We start from the raw sequence: 16,123 nt of genomic DNA on the forward strand, positions 1-16,123 counted from the left end.
CCCCCCTTTTCAAAGGACCCAGTTATTATGGTCCCAGCTCCACTTTCTTTGGCCTTCTAAAATGGACCCGGCAAAGTAATCCCATTGGGGGAGTTCAGATATACTGCCATTGTAGGCCTCCCCCACTGTCCCCCCGCCCCCCCATTTTAACCACCTCAACACTGGTTTTACCCAGGTACCTTATCAAAAGCTTCTGGGGTGATCTATGAACCAGAGAGACATGGGCTGTGAGGACTTGGATGTTACATAGGACAACTACTACTAGAGGGCCCGCTGTGGCTCCTGCCCCGTTGCAGCCCTTTCCTGACCAGTACTCCAAAAGCCTTGCCCCTTTCATGTACATAGAGGATGTCAGCGAACTGTGAGGTAGTGCTACAGCAGGGTGGCTCAAAAGCTACCAAGTGTAAAAATCACCCAAGAGGAAGGACTGGGTGAAAGGGGCTTTGGGGGGCGCTTGCCAACTAGCCATCTTGGGGAATGAGCTAAGCATCTGGGAAGGTAAGGACTGGGGACTGTGTCAACCAGGATGGCGCATCCCAGGCAGCATGGTTGCAGGGTTACGATTTCATTCACTCGATTGCTTTCCTCCCAGATGCCCTGGAGTACCTGTTGCACAGCAACCAGCAGGTTAAGAGGTTTGCCAGGAGAACCTGCCCACTGCCAATCAGCATCTCCTTCTAAAGAATCCTTGGAGGCAGACCTGAGTCTGGGATGTGCCTAAGAAGGAACCCTTAAAACTTGTGGCCTTGCCCCTTCCTTAAAAAAACCAAAACCAATTCCTCTTCTTACTCCCTCCAATTAAAAGGTTATAAACACCCATTTGGGCTAAAAAAACCTCTAACCTCACATTCCATTCTTGATGAGGAAGTACAGGACAAACTTAGAAATCCTATCAGCAAGATTCTGTTTGGTGTTTTCAAGTATTCCCGTCTGCAGGATGAACTAAGACATTTGTTTCACAAATCAAAGATTAAGTTGCCCGGGATTCAAATGCTCCTAAAATTTCCTTCCCAACCCCAGCACAATCTCCCTGTTGGTTAGGGTGCTAAGTAGCTCAAGGGCAACTGGTTTGGTTGAAGTAATGAGGTGCCACTCTGCCCTTACAGAGAACAGGGAAGCACACCAGTACCGGGATCCAGGTGTCTAAGACCATCATGCTTGGGCTTATGGGCCAAAGCAAGTCTGCCCATTACATTGCGTGGTTACTCATCGTTCTACAACGCTTGCTCAAAGGCAGACTCTTCACTTTCTGCCCCAAAGCAACATCTTCTCCCAACCCCCAAATTTCAGTATCATTACAAAGACAGGTACTTTCAACTCTACAAAGAGTTATGTTAAGATAAAGTTGCCATAGCATTTCAAAGAGCCCAACAAATAAAGAGAAAGTCCTGGCTGGATTTGAGAGAACAAGTTCTTGTTATAATGAACCAGAAATACAAGATTCCACTGAAACTGAACAGTTGACAGAAGATGGTTGAACTTAAACCTTTAAGGGAAAAATGAGCATCAAACAAAGCCAATGACTGCAGAAGCCCAAGAGGGGTTTGGGATAAACATAGGATAACAACATTTTAGCTTGGTTATCTTTTGAGTGCCACCCCCGTTAAGTCTGCCACCATTCTCCCATGCCATTCTCTTCTGAAGCATCTGACAAGCCAAATGGCTTTTTGCTTTCTTACTGTAGGTGTAAACGAACCCAGCACTACCCCTTTGGACATGACGCAAAACCAAGAAAGCGTATGTATCTTATTTCGGCTTAGAAAGTACACAACCCAACCCAGCCACTGTTAGGTGGTTATCAGTGTACATGGTAGTAACTTAATCAAATCAGTTCAGATCTGCTACCATGTGTAACTCGTTATGGGGCCCAGTAGTTGCATCAAGGTCCCCAATTCACTACAATGTCAATGTGGCAGAACACATGTTTGAGCTCCAGGTTTTCCAAACACTTCTACGAAGATGTTAAAGAGGATGCAGAACAGAACTGTATCTCAGAGGCCTAGCCATCAGGGAGGAACACTGATGGGCTCTTTCTGCGCCACTTTCAGGGGGTGCAGAGATGAAGAGAGTGACAGGTGGGGGGGGGGGAGGTTGAAAGTGGGGATACTAAGCCACAAGGTCAACATATTCATGTTCAAAGAGAAATCTGGGCAAAGGAAAACAAAATTTCAAACAACAAAACCAAGTCAGAAGAAAAAAGGGTTTCATACAACACAGTATCAAAAAAGTAAAACAAACACACTAAATGCGCAAACTGGTGGCAAGTCAGTCCATAGCCTATTGTGACAAGTCCTTCCAGCATCAATCAGGTTGTTCCTCCTCTGTTATCTCAAGGCTATTTACATATGTGGTGACTTTTAACATGAGTCTCTCACAGGAGGCTGGTCAGGCTTCAATCATTGGTCTCGGGATCTGTCTGTGCCATGTAGGCATCCAACTCGGCATCCAGATGTCCTTTCGTTTTTGACATGTACGCATCCAACTGGTTGTCCAGCTGCTCCTTGGTTAGTACGGGGCGAGTAAGGGCACCTCTTCCTCGTCCACGACCTCGGCCTCGGCCTCCAAAGCCCCCTCTTCCCCGACCTATCATACCCCGACCTGGCCCAAGGGAAAAAGAAAAAAAGACAGTTACAAGTAAGTTTAACGGGTGCTAAGGTAAATGCCCCATGCCCTTTAAAGCAGTGAGGACTAGCTGAGAAAGGCTGAAGGGCAGGGCAGAGAGGAGAAATCTGGAAAAACAAACACACCGGGTAGAAAGCAACACATGGAAAGCACACACAATGAATCCCTTAATAACATGCTCATCTCTAAATGCTATTTAATTTTATTTTATCAACAAAGGGAAATTAACTGACAAAAAAAAAATCTTAATCTCTCCTATAGCAAAGAAATTAAAGTTTAAGAACCACTGTAAGTTCATAATTAAAATATAATACAGATAACCCAATTTAGTGAGGGTGGAAGTAATAAGGGCACAGGAAAATGGGGGTGCCAAGCTAGACCATTTTCAAACTATGCTTTATGGGCGATCCTTATGGAAAATTAGCTCATCTCTCCTCAAATTTATCAAGCCTAATGAGCTGACCGAATGTCAAGGAGACTGAGGAATTATTTTGACACAGGAACAAAATATGGGAGATGGGGAAAAAAATTTTAAGTCCCTAGCCATTTCTATCTTTGATTCTAGTCACCTTCTGACAACTATGGTTATCTGAGAGGTGGTTTCAAATCACTTTACAAAACATGCCCAGTTTTCTGAAAAGCTATTTTAGACTGCCCTATCCCTTTCTCTTTCAGAAACCAAGTCAAGATAATTTGGAAACATGCTATTTCATCCTGAAACCCAAACTAGCTTGCACTTCACTCAAACCAAATAGTATATAATGGGAGAGAAGAAAACAAGCCCTCAGTGATCAGATTTTCCTTTCCTGTTTTATCCCTTGGTAATTTTACAGTCATAAATTATGGAAGACTCACCATATACTTTAAAAAGACAAAAGCAAATATACACAGGAGTTATAAAACTAGAACCTCCCACCCTCAACAGGTGTTGCTGGGCGTTTTCCAGTGAGTTCTAACTCAGAAAACTCCCATGAGATTTGGCATTAATAATAGCAACACCGTTAATCCTTTTTCAACCTGGGTCATGAGATCCTAAGACAAATATTACCAAGTTTAAAGGTGAGATTAAAAACAAGAGTCAGTTAGTTAACTGACATGACACCCTCTTACTTTCTACCCTCATCAAAAAAGTCATGTTTTCCCAAAGACACAAACTTTACCCTGAATTTACTTGGTTTCAGAGTCAATATCCAGCTTCAGTCTCACCATCCTCTCTGGCTCTGTAACATACACCTGATAGGCTCGTGGAAAACCCAAGTACAGACTTTTATACTATTAGCATGTGAAATTAGAAAATAAGCCAGTTTCAAGAAACAAAACAAGACAAACAAATAAGCCTGCCTGACTTGAAGCTGTGCAGAAAGGTGGCTCTGAGTTTTGAAGGGAGAGAAGTAAGGGGGAGCGCTATTCTCTGAAGTTGGAGCTGACTAACCTCTACCACCGATTCCGCCACGACCCATAGCTCCACGCCCTAGGCCCCCTCTCCCAGGACCTCCACGACCTCGAACACCACCTCTTCTTAAGCCCATTCGGGGAGCTACGGCTCGTCCACCTCGGAGCAGGTTTTGACCTTGGAGAGGAGGCATACAATGTATATGCAGGTAAATCCAAGAGAGACAAAATAGATTCTAACCAAAGGAAGGCGGTGAGAGTTAAATGAGAGTTAGTTCAGTTAATTTTTAGGTTGGGTGGGGCAAGCTGCACACCAGAGTGTGAACAGATTATATTGCTCCTTATTCAATCAATTCAACAAGTCTGAGCACAAATCCATTTTGTGAAGAAGCTGGGAGTTAATTAGCAAGTACATAAATATAAGATATACCTACTAAATAATCAGATAGGTGCCTAGCATTATGGTAAATTTAAAAATTAACAATGATTCCTGCTCTCAATACATTCTTGCAGGGGACAGAAACTATACAGCCAACAGGTAAACAGTGCCCAAAATGTAACATGTAAGCTAGGTGCTATGGGTCAACTTGTCCTCTCATTTTTCCAGATGTAGCAAAATGTTTCACTAGCACCAGAACAGAAATGATTAATATCTAGGCCAACAGACCCATGAATTTCTTAGATTTGACTTATTTCTAGAACTTGAATGTGCTTTGATTCAAGCAGCAGCAGGGTGTTTTAAAATGGAATGGAGATGACATGAATTACCTGTTGTTATGCAGATCATAAGCCTCTCACCATTGCACATTATCAGAAAAGGAATGGTATCGGTAAAAGACATGCAGCACTATTAAAAATGTGATTTCAAAGTTATTAATTATATTAATACAAATTCAGGCTTAAAGATGTTAAACAAATGTGTCCATAAGCAGCCCAAGAGAAAAGGGAAGGGGGTAGGGCTCAACAACTATGAGGTACACAGCACTGACCTCGGAGCGACATCCCGCCCCTAAGCAGGGTTCTCGTGGCACGTCCCCCACGTAGTCCTCCTCTGGGCAAGCCTCTCTGGATTATGGGCAGGCCTCGTCCTCCGATTGCTCCCCGCGCCAGGGTCCCTATGGGTCGGCCTAACCGTGCCTGTATGTTACTTTTACCCAGGCGCTGCTTTAAGCTCTTCTGGAAGAAAAGGTGTTGGGGAATTGAGATCAAAAAAGCAATCCAGTGGAAATTTGGCAACTCAAAGTGCAGAGAAAAAGCAGCAAGTGAGATGTCTGTGTAGAGGGAGATAAATCTGCTGTGGGGGTCCATAAAGGATCTAAAACCAGAAGCAAGCCTTTGCCTCAAAACATGGCATAAAAGACACAGAATTCTGACCAGAAGCTCGAGTATCCTCCTATGAAATTGGCATCACCACAAATGACCTCACTAGTTTGTTGACACGTGTGATAAAGTTACTACTTGGCAGTTAACTTTTAGTAAGGACATGGTATAGTTCAAATTCTGGATTCTGCTGTTTTCGAACAACAGGTTGACAATGATAGGACTTAATTCATACCTGCCCAAGGACTACCACTGTCTTCAAAGTCTTACTCAAACACCATAGGAAGTTCATCACACTCTGAGCAAAATTTAAATTACAAGTTCATTTGTGTTCTTGTGACTTTAAGAATAAGATTTGATTTCTCAAAGAAGTCAGTGTTTTCCATTTTTCCTCTGAGTATCTATCTCCAGACGGTCCACTTTTTACCTTTAGAGGTAAATAAACACAAAAAAGTCAAAACTTCCTTTTCTTACATTTCTTAAATACCCATCATTCTGTCTATCCTTGCAAACAAATCAATATAATAATGACCCTTAACTCAAAGTAAACATATATCTCACAAAATGTATCTCCAGAGAAAGCCCACCAAATTTACATTAGGATTAAGACAAGTGAGCTATAATCACAAAAGTAGGGCCACACTTGAGGACAAGAACATACCAGAGAGAAGAGATTGTTCTATAATCTGGCCCTCAAAGAGAAACTATAATGATGACACTGTAAATTCCTTCATGGGAAAAGGTGACCATGTGCTGGCCAACACACAAGCACAGCTGTTTTCCTATAAAGTCAACTACTGACACGAGTGAAAATAAATTCTACTCATCCTTGGGATTCAACGATTTGCCCCCCCTTTGGGCAGTCATCTGATGCCAGTTATTAATATTAGCTTTCTAGAACATGATCACAAGTTGCTTCTAACCAGATGGCCAGGCTCTGAACATTATGCACCTAACGTGAACAGGTATAACCAACCATAAAAGCTTGTTGTATCACTTCCTAATTGAGAGCACACAATTATGAGGCCAAGACCTCACTTTAAGTTCCTTGTGTTCAGTTATGCCAAGTATATTCTCTGTGCTTTGAGGGGAGAATGAACAGTGCACAGTTCATTTTCCTTCTCAATCCTTACCTGCAGTCAATATTGGTAACTGACAGGAAGCTTAAGGATGTCAATTATAGCATCCAGTTCCCAATCTAGAGCTGTGCTGTATGTTAAAATAGCCACTAAACACATGTGACTATTTAAATTAAAAGCAAAATTAAGCTTCTCAATTGTACTATCCACATTCTGAGTGCTCAATAGTCACATATGACTAGTGTCTAGGGTACAGACACTATTTGGAGAGCGGTTACAGAGCACTTCCATCACTGTGTAAAATTGTACTGGACAGTGCTTCTCTAGAGGCTACTTTTGGCACAGCTTATATTTAAAGCTTCTTGTGAAAAGAAAAAAAGATATCCTTAGTTTTTTTTTAATTCACTCTTTGAAAATGGTGCTTTTACTGCTTTCTTGAGCCAGGGACAAATCCAGTCACTCCAAGGTTTAAGGTAGCTGAAGCAGAAGGTCCTGTTTATTTTTGGTCAGTGAGCCCAATGGTTCAGGGTGGGGGTGGGAGGGTGTTATATTTAACTGCTGAATTTATGCACAGCCATGCAGTGCTATCAGTTAAAGTCCTTACAGTCGCATGGGACCGCCCTCCAGACGCCCAGCCACAGCTTGGACATATCCTTCCACAGCCATTGTCCGGACTTGCATATAAAGTCTATGAATAATAAAGAGCAGGTTTTATTTCAGGTCTGAATAGGATTATCTCTTGCTGGACATTTGAAAGAAAACCCACTAACTTCTAACTAAAGCTCTTGCTATACTGACAAAACTTTAGGTGCTGTGGAGATGAGGGTCACCCTACTCTTTCTACATTTTAGCAGGGAACTGTTGAACAAAAGTATGACTAAAACTATTCAGACTCTTAGAGGAGACAGAATAAAATTATCTCCCTAATTTGTAAGCCATTTAGCAGGGAATAAAGGGTTTTTGGGTGAATCCTCTAAAAGAGAAACCAAAAATTCTTGGGTGGAAAGTCAATGAGTCTACTTTAAGGGCAAGGGATCAGAAAATAAAAGAGGTTAATACTCATTGATAACACAGAACCAGACCACATGGATGGCAAACTCCCTAAAAGAGAAAGACAACAAAATTACTTATTGGTACCCTTTCTTCCAGAAAAGTTTCAGCTTTTGCCCTGAATCACCTTGTAATCATCCATCACGTCCCGAAAGCCTCAGTGGATTGCCTGACAGAGATCACCAGCTGCTTCTGGAGCATTAACACCCATTCTCTCACCTGCTTAAGTTTTAATGCTGCCTGGACAGAGGGTCTATTCTCCATCTGCTGGGCCAGTCTTCTGTTTCTGGCACTGGCTAGCTGCTGTTGTTGCTGCATCGAAGCCCGAATATTCACTGGCATCGGCTGTTTGTTCTTCAGCATATTAGTAAAGCTTCAAGGTCGAACAAAATGGATGTTTAAATAAAAGCTTTATTACAAAACATTTATTGGCATTTTCATGGCTTGCTAGACCAGGAGCTCCAGATCCCACGAACTTTAAGTAAAGTGGTACACTTAGATCAAGGTTGATGTGGGTTAAAGACTCCTCTGCTTCCACAAATTTGCAAGAATCAGAAACTGAGAAATGCAGCTAAGTGCAGCACATTCAATCAAAAGTGATAACAAGGGCTCAGGTAACGCCTTTAAGAGAGGTGAAAGGCATGAAAAACACGCAATAAGCAGATACGATGACAGCAAGAGACAGAAGATGTAGTTTCAAAGACAGACGAAGAAAGCTGAAACCTTGGGGAAACCTGTGAGTGCAGTGTAAGGGCAGATACAAGGAAGACAAAGAGCACCTTCAAAGACCATGGAAAGAATACATCCACATAAATTATAGCAGTATATTACATTTTACCCAGTAACATGTAACTATGAATAATTAGTACATCATACCCTAAGAGACATGGAGAAGCACACTGCTTCAAAAAGGCAATAAACAGTACATAAATCTCTTAGTGGTCTAATGACAATAAACTAGGTCCAAGGCACTCAGTGAATAATAAAGATTAGAGACAGAAACTGCCTTTAAGTGGCTTAACTTTTCTTAGTGTCATAGTCTCACATGATTATTTCTGACTCCAAGTGATTACTTCTGAAAAAAGTTAGTTTTACCATTAAAGAGCTTGGGAAGTGCCAGTTCTATAATTCCTGTCAAGCTAAGTTTATTAGATGGAATAGAGCAACATTTAACGGTAAAAGAATTTCAAAACAGAAACAAACTAGAAGCAGAATGGAAAGAAAGTGAAATGGAGCAAAGCAAGTGCCTCTTACAAGGCCCAAGAACGACGTTCAAGGGCCTTTGGACATAATCATAGCTTGCTACCTGCCTCTTACAGGCCAGACACAACACTGCTGGTCTTGGACTAGGCAGCAAGCCTACTGCAGCCAGGGTAACATGCTACTGAGCTGCACCACCCCTGTATCAATATAAAAAAAAAAAAATGAGGAAAAAGGGAGGGTGTGAGGAGTCTTTTTAAAATACATCCCACCAGATAAACATTTCAGACAGTTTAACATAAAAATCTACTGTTAAGGGGTTTTGAAACAACCGCCCAATTTGTTTTGTGTACCACATAAGATGCAACTAAGAACAGAGGTCTGTAGCCTTCTGTTGGTACTTAGCTTAAAACTGGTTTTTGTGCATTGGACCCCAGGGCCAATTTAAGTAATGTTTTCTTATGAATGAGCTGAAGTTGCTGTTGGCTGCCTCACCGCTCATTTAGAGACATCTTGGTGGTGCTCTTTAGCACAACTTTCGGTGCTGACTGTGCAGCCATCTTCAAATCCCGAGAATCTACAAAGGACAATAGGCAGAATGAATACATCAGAACAACTACCACCTCACTTCTACAAGGGTCAAAGGCCTAAGTCAACAACAAATTAAAAGGCTTGCTTCACTGACCAGTGAAGATTCCATTATTTTCAGGACTTAAATTTAAGAGTTACCTCAAACTTACAAACTTCAAGGCCACAGATCAGAAAATACTTGCCAAATCCTCCAACATGGCAGACCTAGATCTCGTTAAGGAAGTCTAAGAGCTTGACTTTTAATCTAGAGGAGTCCTAAATCTGCATGACTTACCCAAAGTATTTTTCAAAAAACACCGAAGCATGGTCCAGACCAATTAAGCCACAATCTCTGGTGTAACGTCTGATAGTCAGTAATTGGAACAAAACAAGGGTTTCTAATATGCAGCCGGAATCGAGAACCCTTTTGACCTGGTGTTGATTGAGGCATACCTAGTTTCAAAATTGGCTGTGGACTGCAAAAATCAAGGAGGGACACTAGCAAGGGACTGGGCACTTGGGGGGAGAAAGCTGGAAATGTTTTCCTAAGAGGTATTCACCTGGGAACGAGCTCTCAGAAAGCACGCCACACAATTTAACCCTCCAGTCGCCATTACTTTCCAACGCTTCCCAAAGTTCTGCGGTCCATCTTTCATCTCCCTCCCGCCTCAGAGCCCCGCCGAGAGCGCAGTTTAGTTCAAGCCGCCCAACAATTTACCATTTCACCCCTATCAACCTTTTCCATCGCTCCCTCCCCCAACCCGCTTTCCTCAGGGGCTCCGCCCCCTCCCCGGGGCCTCCACACTCAACACCCCATCTGCCTCCACAACCCAGACCTTCCGTTCGGCGTCCGTCGACCCCTTCCACTCCCCCAATGCTCTCCCCATCCTTCTCGTCACAGAAACGTACCGAAGGAAACGGACGCCAGTGCTCCTCCCGGGGCTGCCACCACGGCTGCGGCTGGCGGGCCGGGGGCCGGCCGAACCTGAATCGACGGTGGAGGGCCTCGGGTTAACTTGGTGGGCGGTTGGTTAGAAGTGTAAGCGGTAGAATGCCTGCTTAGTTCGTAGTCGCTCGGCTAGCTCTCTGGTCAGTCGGCCCGCCCGCTCGCCCGGCCTGCCCTTTCCTGCCTGCCGTCCGTGCCTCCACAGCCGCTGCCGCCAACTCCCGCTCGGCGTCCAAAACAAAATGGCCGCCACGCCCAGTGAGGAGTGGGACCGGCTAAAATGGCGTCGACGTGATATACGTCAGACGTCAGATACGCATATTAGATTTTTGAAGATTTGAGCTGCGCCCGCGCAGGGACGGGGCGGAGCCTTAGGGAGGAGGCGGGGCTTCAGCCAAGGCCCTATCTGAATTGCGCTGCGGGGCGAAGGGGTGTGGCCAGTGGCCGCGCGTTTGGAACTCGTGGGAGCTGCACGTTCTGGGCGCGTTTGTTTGTCGTCTGGACTGCTCAGCCGGTTCGGTACCAATGAAAAAGATGTCCGTATTTCCTCGCGCCGTCACCTCCCCGCCCGGTCTCTCTTGCGGACACCGGGCCTGGGGTGATTTGCACTGGCTCTCCCCTGACAATCGTTCGTCCTGTTCAGTTGTGGAGTGCGATAAACGCCCCGCCAAGACTTGGGGACCGGAGCTGGGAGCACACCTGGACTCGCTCCTGCGCCGGTCACCCTCTGCCCGTTCGTATTTTCCTCTTCGCTTGCCCTCCTCCCCACCTTGCCCCGAATATTGTTAAATCCTAATTTGGGGGACCTTTTGCGCCCTGCTCCCCATCTGCCGTTTATATGGATTTAGACAGTTCAACAGGAGAGCTCGCTGGGTTCACAATGAAGTGCTCACATATTTGAGGAACTGATGCAATAAAACTGAGCAGGTCTCTCTTCCTGCCCCATCAGATGAGCATTCCTATCTGATGCATTCCACAGGTTTGCCTCCGTGCATTCCAAGGAAAAGGGAGATAAACAGCAGTTGTTGACAAAGCAAGATTTCCCCCACCTGAAATCTCAGATATCTCCTTTTCCCGCGTCAAAAGGACTTGCTGACCCTTCCCCGCCCCGCCTTTGCAGACCCTTGCCCATCTTCCTTTTTTTCCCTCTTTGTATAAATAACCTTGCACTCTGCCAAAGAGCAGGACGGTTGCACGAATCTGCTGCCCTCCTCAGTTTGTCAACAAATTAAATTACTTTCCGTCTCCTCAAACTCTTGTTTCTCTTTATTGGCTGAGGGAAACTGAGGCGGGCCTTGGAGATCAGAACAAGTGATTAAATACACCTGCAGCCCTTCCCCCCAACTCCCACCCATACCCACCAGGCTCCTTTTATTTCACCCCTAGCATTTGTATGTATGTGGGGTGTATTTAGTGGTCTGACATCCTTACCAGATTTTACCTATGTGAGGAAAAGGGTCGTGTTTGTTTTGTTCACTGCTGTAGCCCCAGTCTAGCCCATGGTAGGCCCTCAGTAAATATTCCTTAAAGGTTGAAGGGAAATTCCTCTGGCTTTAGAGCTGAGAACTGTTCTCCTCCACTTCAAGCTGGCCCATCTAACCCCTTCCTGAAGATATTATGGTCTCTTCACTTATGACCAAATAAGATTTCTCCTCAAATAAGGCAAGTTGGGAGTGAACAGCCTTCACCACCACTGCCAGACCCAAAGGAAACAGCCAGCTACTGGCGAGAGAAGAGCCTTTAATGAAAGTGGAGTAGCAGGCCTTCATATTTTTGCGCCCTTGCTAGCGGATGGGCAAGGCTGGGAGTGTGGAAAGTAAAAGTAGCGTGGGGGGGAAGCAGGGCAAACAGGTAGGTCTGATGGGATGGAGGGGAAGGGCGCTGCCCATTGGAGTTGTCTGTTCAACTCTCCCAGAAGAAGCTGTTACAGGCCACCGTGAGGGCAGCTATCAGCACCACATACTCCTGGAAGTCCACTTCCCCGTCTCCATTCTCATCTAGCTCCTTCATCAGCTTTTCCACAGTTTCGGAATCCTTTTGACCCTGTAGAGGGAGAGAGATTGATTGCAGGGAGACATGTAGCACTGAGCTGGTCAAGAAGGATGGTTGATTAGGGAGAAGGAGGCAAAGACGTGCAAGAGAGAGAAAAATATCTAATTACCAGCCTCATCTGGCTGCCCTCCTCAAAATTAACAAATACTTGTCGCCTCCTATTACCTGCAGAGTGAACTCCTTAACAAGCAGAGTACTAATAACAAATCCTCAATGTGACATGCACTACTCTAGAAATTTTACAAGGATTTCTAATTTAATTCTAACAAATGGTATAAGGTAGGTTTCATTATTGTCATTCCAAAGAAGAAATAGATTGGCAACTAGTGGTTAAATAACAGACTCAAAAGTCACACTGCTAGAAAGTGGCAGAGTCAGAATTTGAACCCAGGTCCAATAAAACCCCAAAGCTGGTATCCTTTCTACTGGCTTCTATAGCCTACTTTTTTGCATCCTTGGCTCCAATAAAAACTACTGAGCATGTTTCATTGTTGTTTTTCTCCCATGCTTTTGTTCATGTAGAGATCTTAAGAGATCTCTGTATCTTAATAATCTTCCAGTGGAAATCCATGGTTCTTTGGAGAAGCCAAAGACCACTTCAGTCAGGTTAATAGTCTCATTATTCTTTTTGTCACTTCTGTTAGGTTCTGAGTACTTCCTGGTGTTCTTGCTTTGCGTTCAGTGTCAGTTTTTCCCTTCTAGACTGTGAGCCTTGTTATTGATGCTTCTGTACAGGACCTATTACTGACAGGCAGTCGGGACATTTTGACTTGAACCAGGAGGAGTAGGAAGCTTAGAAAAACTCAGAGGAGGGAGATGACAGGGAGGCGCCTACTCTGTTTCCCTGCCCCTCTCCCAAGGCACCCTATTACTCCCACTGTACTCACATCCAGGAAGCCAGCAAGTTCAGTCTGCAGCAGCTCTTTGAGCTCCTTCTTGCTCAGCTTGTATTTGTCTCCCTCCTTGCCCGAGTGGGTATGGAACACATTGATGAGAGTCTCCATCGCTGTCTCCAGTTCAGAGCTCATTGTGCAGCTCACCTACCCACCCCACGAGAGGAGTGAGCTGGGAACCATGCTCAGGGTATCCGGGGTTGGGGTGAGGGGAACCCTCAAACCTAATCCTGATTCCATAGCCTGAATAGCTATGAGATCAGAGTTTTATTGTAACTTATCTGTCCCTACGATTTTACATTCCGGGGTGCTCAAACAGACGTAAATCTAGATCTGTTCCTGTGTTCCTTAATCCATACCCCAGCCAGAGGGAGTCAGAGTTGGGCACGTGGAGATGAGGTAGCTGCAGCTGGGTTGGCTCTGGAGGCCCACAGTGGACTCTGCAGTGACTCTTGGCTGCTTGGGCAGACACTGAGGAGTGTGAGGCCCACAGGTGGAGTGGTCACAAGACCTGAGCAGATTTCTTCTCTCCATTTTTATCCTGGACCTTGCCCGTCTAGCACAGCCAACCTCTGCTCTGGAGATGGTGGGCTGGGTTCCCCTCTATGGTCTTGACCCTGTTCCAGCAAGGAGCTGTCCTTGTTCTTTGGCAGTCTAAGGACAAGGTGGCTTCATGGGGAGGGGGATTTTTCACTGCCTCCGAACTTCCTATCAACAGACTGGGGTCTCTTTTGGTCTTTTAACTGTTCTTTCCTGAACATGTCACTTTGGTTTCTCTGGGGGTGTGTCTCTAATTTGGTTCCTCTTACTATGCATAATCAGACCTTCCATGGTGGGGGTGGGAAGGGAGAGGAATGTTTCCACCTTTTCCCTGGATCCAGGACTCCTATGGAGGGCAAGGGCCCTGTGAGTACTTGTCTCCACTGCTGTGCACTCCTGTCCCCAGGCTCTACCTGACTGATGCGTGGATGGTCACGGTATATGTTCGGGAAGATAAAGGGATGAACACATAAGGCCATCTGAATTCAGGGGGCTGGGGGAGAGGGGAAAAATAGAGGGGTCTGTTGAGAGAGGTATGTCAAGCCAGGGGACTGTTTCCTTCAGCCCTGGGACAGTCAACTCCGTAGCATCGGGGGCAGCTCAGGTGTCTCAGATCAGGTGTCCCCATCTTTCCCCAGGCCTGAGAGCTGGACAATGGGCGCTGATCGAATGACACCCCACTCTTCAATGGGCCCTTGTGAGTGTCACCTGAACTCCGGACATGAGAAGCACTTGTCACAGAGACATGGAGGAGCTGGAACCCAAGCTGGGGCTGATGGAGGGGATAAGAGGGTATGTGAGGGAGGGGTGCTGGTGGATGGGTTATGGGCCTCACCCATCAGGGGCACCTGGAGGTAGTCTGGAATTTTATGTAGGGGGCAGTTCTGAAAGGATCTTGGCAGGGAGGGAGCAGATGGAAAAACAAAAAGAAAATAATTGGGGGGAAGAGGGATCTGGAGGTCTGTACCAAGAAAGAGGAGAGGAGAAAGCATAAGTCATGTTAAGGGAGAGTTGGAATTAGGTTGAGTACCCCAGTGCCCCTTCCTGATAGCTCATGGTCCATGCTCTGCTACTCCCTGGGTAGCAGACTTCCCTGGGACCTGAGCTCTTGGCAAGACTTCATGGGGCTGGCAGAAAGTAGGCTGGAAGGGGCCAGGGAGAAGCAGCTGTTCTACTTGCTTTCTTATTCTTACCCCATGGAAAGCAAGCAAGAGCTGGATTCCCTCCTTGGCACCTGGGGTATTGAGGGAGACTTGGGGGGCACTTGACCGTCTGTGGTGGGGGCTGGTATCCTGGAAGCTTGCTGGTTGGGTTCCCTACTGGTTTCCTCATCCACTGACTCCAGCTCTCTCAGACCTTCACTGGCTTCTCCTTATCACCTTCCAAACCCTGTCTTCTTCAACTCTTCCCAGACCCTTAATGAATTATAATGCTATCATCTCCAGACTCTCGGAGCCCCTCTGAAGTTCTCCCAAGCTGACTGGGTCAGCGGAATACTCACTGTTAGCTTCAGCTTGAAGATGGAGAGGTTTCCGGACAGACCGACAGGCTGCAAATGTGGCTACCAGCTGTGTAGGGAGACCTGTCTTTAGTGTCTTTTCCCTGCAACCCCACCTCCGCACCGGCTCCACCCCTTCACAGACATACAGCCAGTGGGGCAAGGGGCCAGGAGTGGACAGAGGCGCCCTCTGTCTCCTGGGCTAGAACAGGCCGCCCTGTGTCCTCCAGCCTCAGTTGGCTCCCTCCCCCACGACTGCCCCCCACGCCCAGCAAGGAAGGTGGGAAAGGTCCTGGGAGAAATGCTGAGAGCCTCCTGCCCTTCTGCCCTGCACTGTCCAGCAGCCAGCCAAGGAAGGGGAAAGATGCTACTGAGGGGCTCAGCCCAGGCTCCTTTACTTGGCCTCAATGGGGGGAACCCTCAGTGAATAATTTAGTCTTGGATCTCCCCTGAGGGGGTTCAGCCTGACACTTCACTAAAAGCTTTCACCTCTATGGGGGTCTCAGTGTGCATTCCTTTCCTGTGGATCTTTCCTTCTCTCTCTCTCTCTCTCTCTCTCTCTCTCTCTCTCTCTCTCTCTCTCTCTGTCAGTATTTATTTATTTATGCATACAAGAGCTGGGGTATAGGCCAGAGATTGGGGGGCGTGAGGGGATTCACCAGAGACAGAGTGGGGAGCAGAACAGGCAGATCTACTGAAATACACTGCTGAGGGGAGCAGCGGGCAAGACAGGAGAGGTCTGCTGTGCCATGTGGGCACCTCCCTGGCTGGGGATCTAGCTCGTGCAGCAGTGGCTGTGAATAGCCTAGTAGTGCTGCATTTTAACCCCTTGCGCCACCAGGGAGACCCCCCCAGGGAGGGCCCACCCCCCAGGAGGGCCCCCCTCACCCCCCCAACCCTGTGCGGAGGTTTCAGTCCTGAATCCTCTGAGGGGATGGTGGTCTACAAGGTCTTTTCCAGA

At 46.2% G+C, this 16,123-nt stretch overlaps 2 protein-coding genes across 5 annotated transcripts; both read right to left on the reverse strand.

Moving 5' to 3' along the window:
• Positions 1-2,186: 2,186 nt before the first annotated feature.
• CHTOP (chromatin target of PRMT1) lies at positions 2,187-10,436 on the reverse strand. 4 transcript variants are annotated; one of them, XM_037499216.2, is made up of 6 exons: positions 10,143-10,436; positions 9,159-9,240; positions 7,683-7,836; positions 5,004-5,187; positions 4,055-4,192; positions 2,187-2,598 (listed from the first exon to the last, which is right to left on the reverse strand). In XM_037499216.2, the coding sequence occupies exons 2-6, from the start codon at positions 9,221-9,223 to the stop codon at positions 2,393-2,395; spliced, it is 747 nt and encodes a 248-aa protein (XP_037355113.1). In that variant the 5' UTR covers positions 9,224-9,240; positions 10,143-10,436; the 3' UTR covers positions 2,187-2,392. The 4 variants fall into 4 exon arrangements, with proteins under 4 accessions (XP_037355113.1, XP_037355112.1, XP_037355116.1 ...); XM_037499215.2 differs by having other exon boundaries at positions 5,004-5,190; XM_037499219.2 differs by lacking the exon at positions 4,055-4,192.
• A 1,473-nt stretch (positions 10,437-11,909) lies between these two features.
• S100A1 (S100 calcium binding protein A1) lies at positions 11,910-15,243 on the reverse strand. The gene is made up of 3 exons (XM_037500015.2): positions 15,166-15,243; positions 13,119-13,271; positions 11,910-12,222 (listed from the first exon to the last, which is right to left on the reverse strand). Exons 2-3 carry the CDS (start codon positions 13,257-13,259, stop codon positions 12,082-12,084), a joined length of 282 nt encoding a protein of 93 aa, XP_037355912.1. The 5' UTR covers positions 13,260-13,271; positions 15,166-15,243; the 3' UTR covers positions 11,910-12,081.
• Between the last annotated feature and the right edge of the window lie 880 nt (positions 15,244-16,123).

Source organism: Talpa occidentalis, unplaced genomic scaffold (genome assembly GCF_014898055.3).
Source record: "Talpa occidentalis isolate TD23 unplaced genomic scaffold, MPIMG_talOcc4v2.1 talOcc4.9, whole genome shotgun sequence".
Taxonomy (NCBI): domain Eukaryota; kingdom Metazoa; phylum Chordata; class Mammalia; order Eulipotyphla; family Talpidae; genus Talpa; species Talpa occidentalis.

Bases quoted from the DNA above. Each gene is read 5' to 3' on its own strand.
- CHTOP (XM_037499215.2), bottom strand. From the start codon at position 9,223: ATGGCTGCACAGTCAGCACCGAAAGTTGTGCTAAAGAGCACCACCAAG. The intron at 4,193-5,003 runs GTCAGTGCTGTG...CTCCTCTCCAAG, and splicing joins GGGCGGGATGTCGCTCCGAG to GTCAAAACCTGCTCCGAGGT. The intron at 2,599-4,054 runs GTTAGTCAGCTC...CCCTTGGGCCAG, and splicing joins TGGCGGAATCGGTGGTAGAG to GTCGGGGTATGATAGGTCGG.
- S100A1 (XM_037500015.2), bottom strand. From the start codon at position 13,259: ATGAGCTCTGAACTGGAGACAGCGATGGAGACTCTCATCAATGTGTTC. The intron at 12,223-13,118 runs GTGAGTACAGTG...CTCCCTCTACAG, and splicing joins AACTTGCTGGCTTCCTGGAT to GGTCAAAAGGATTCCGAAAC.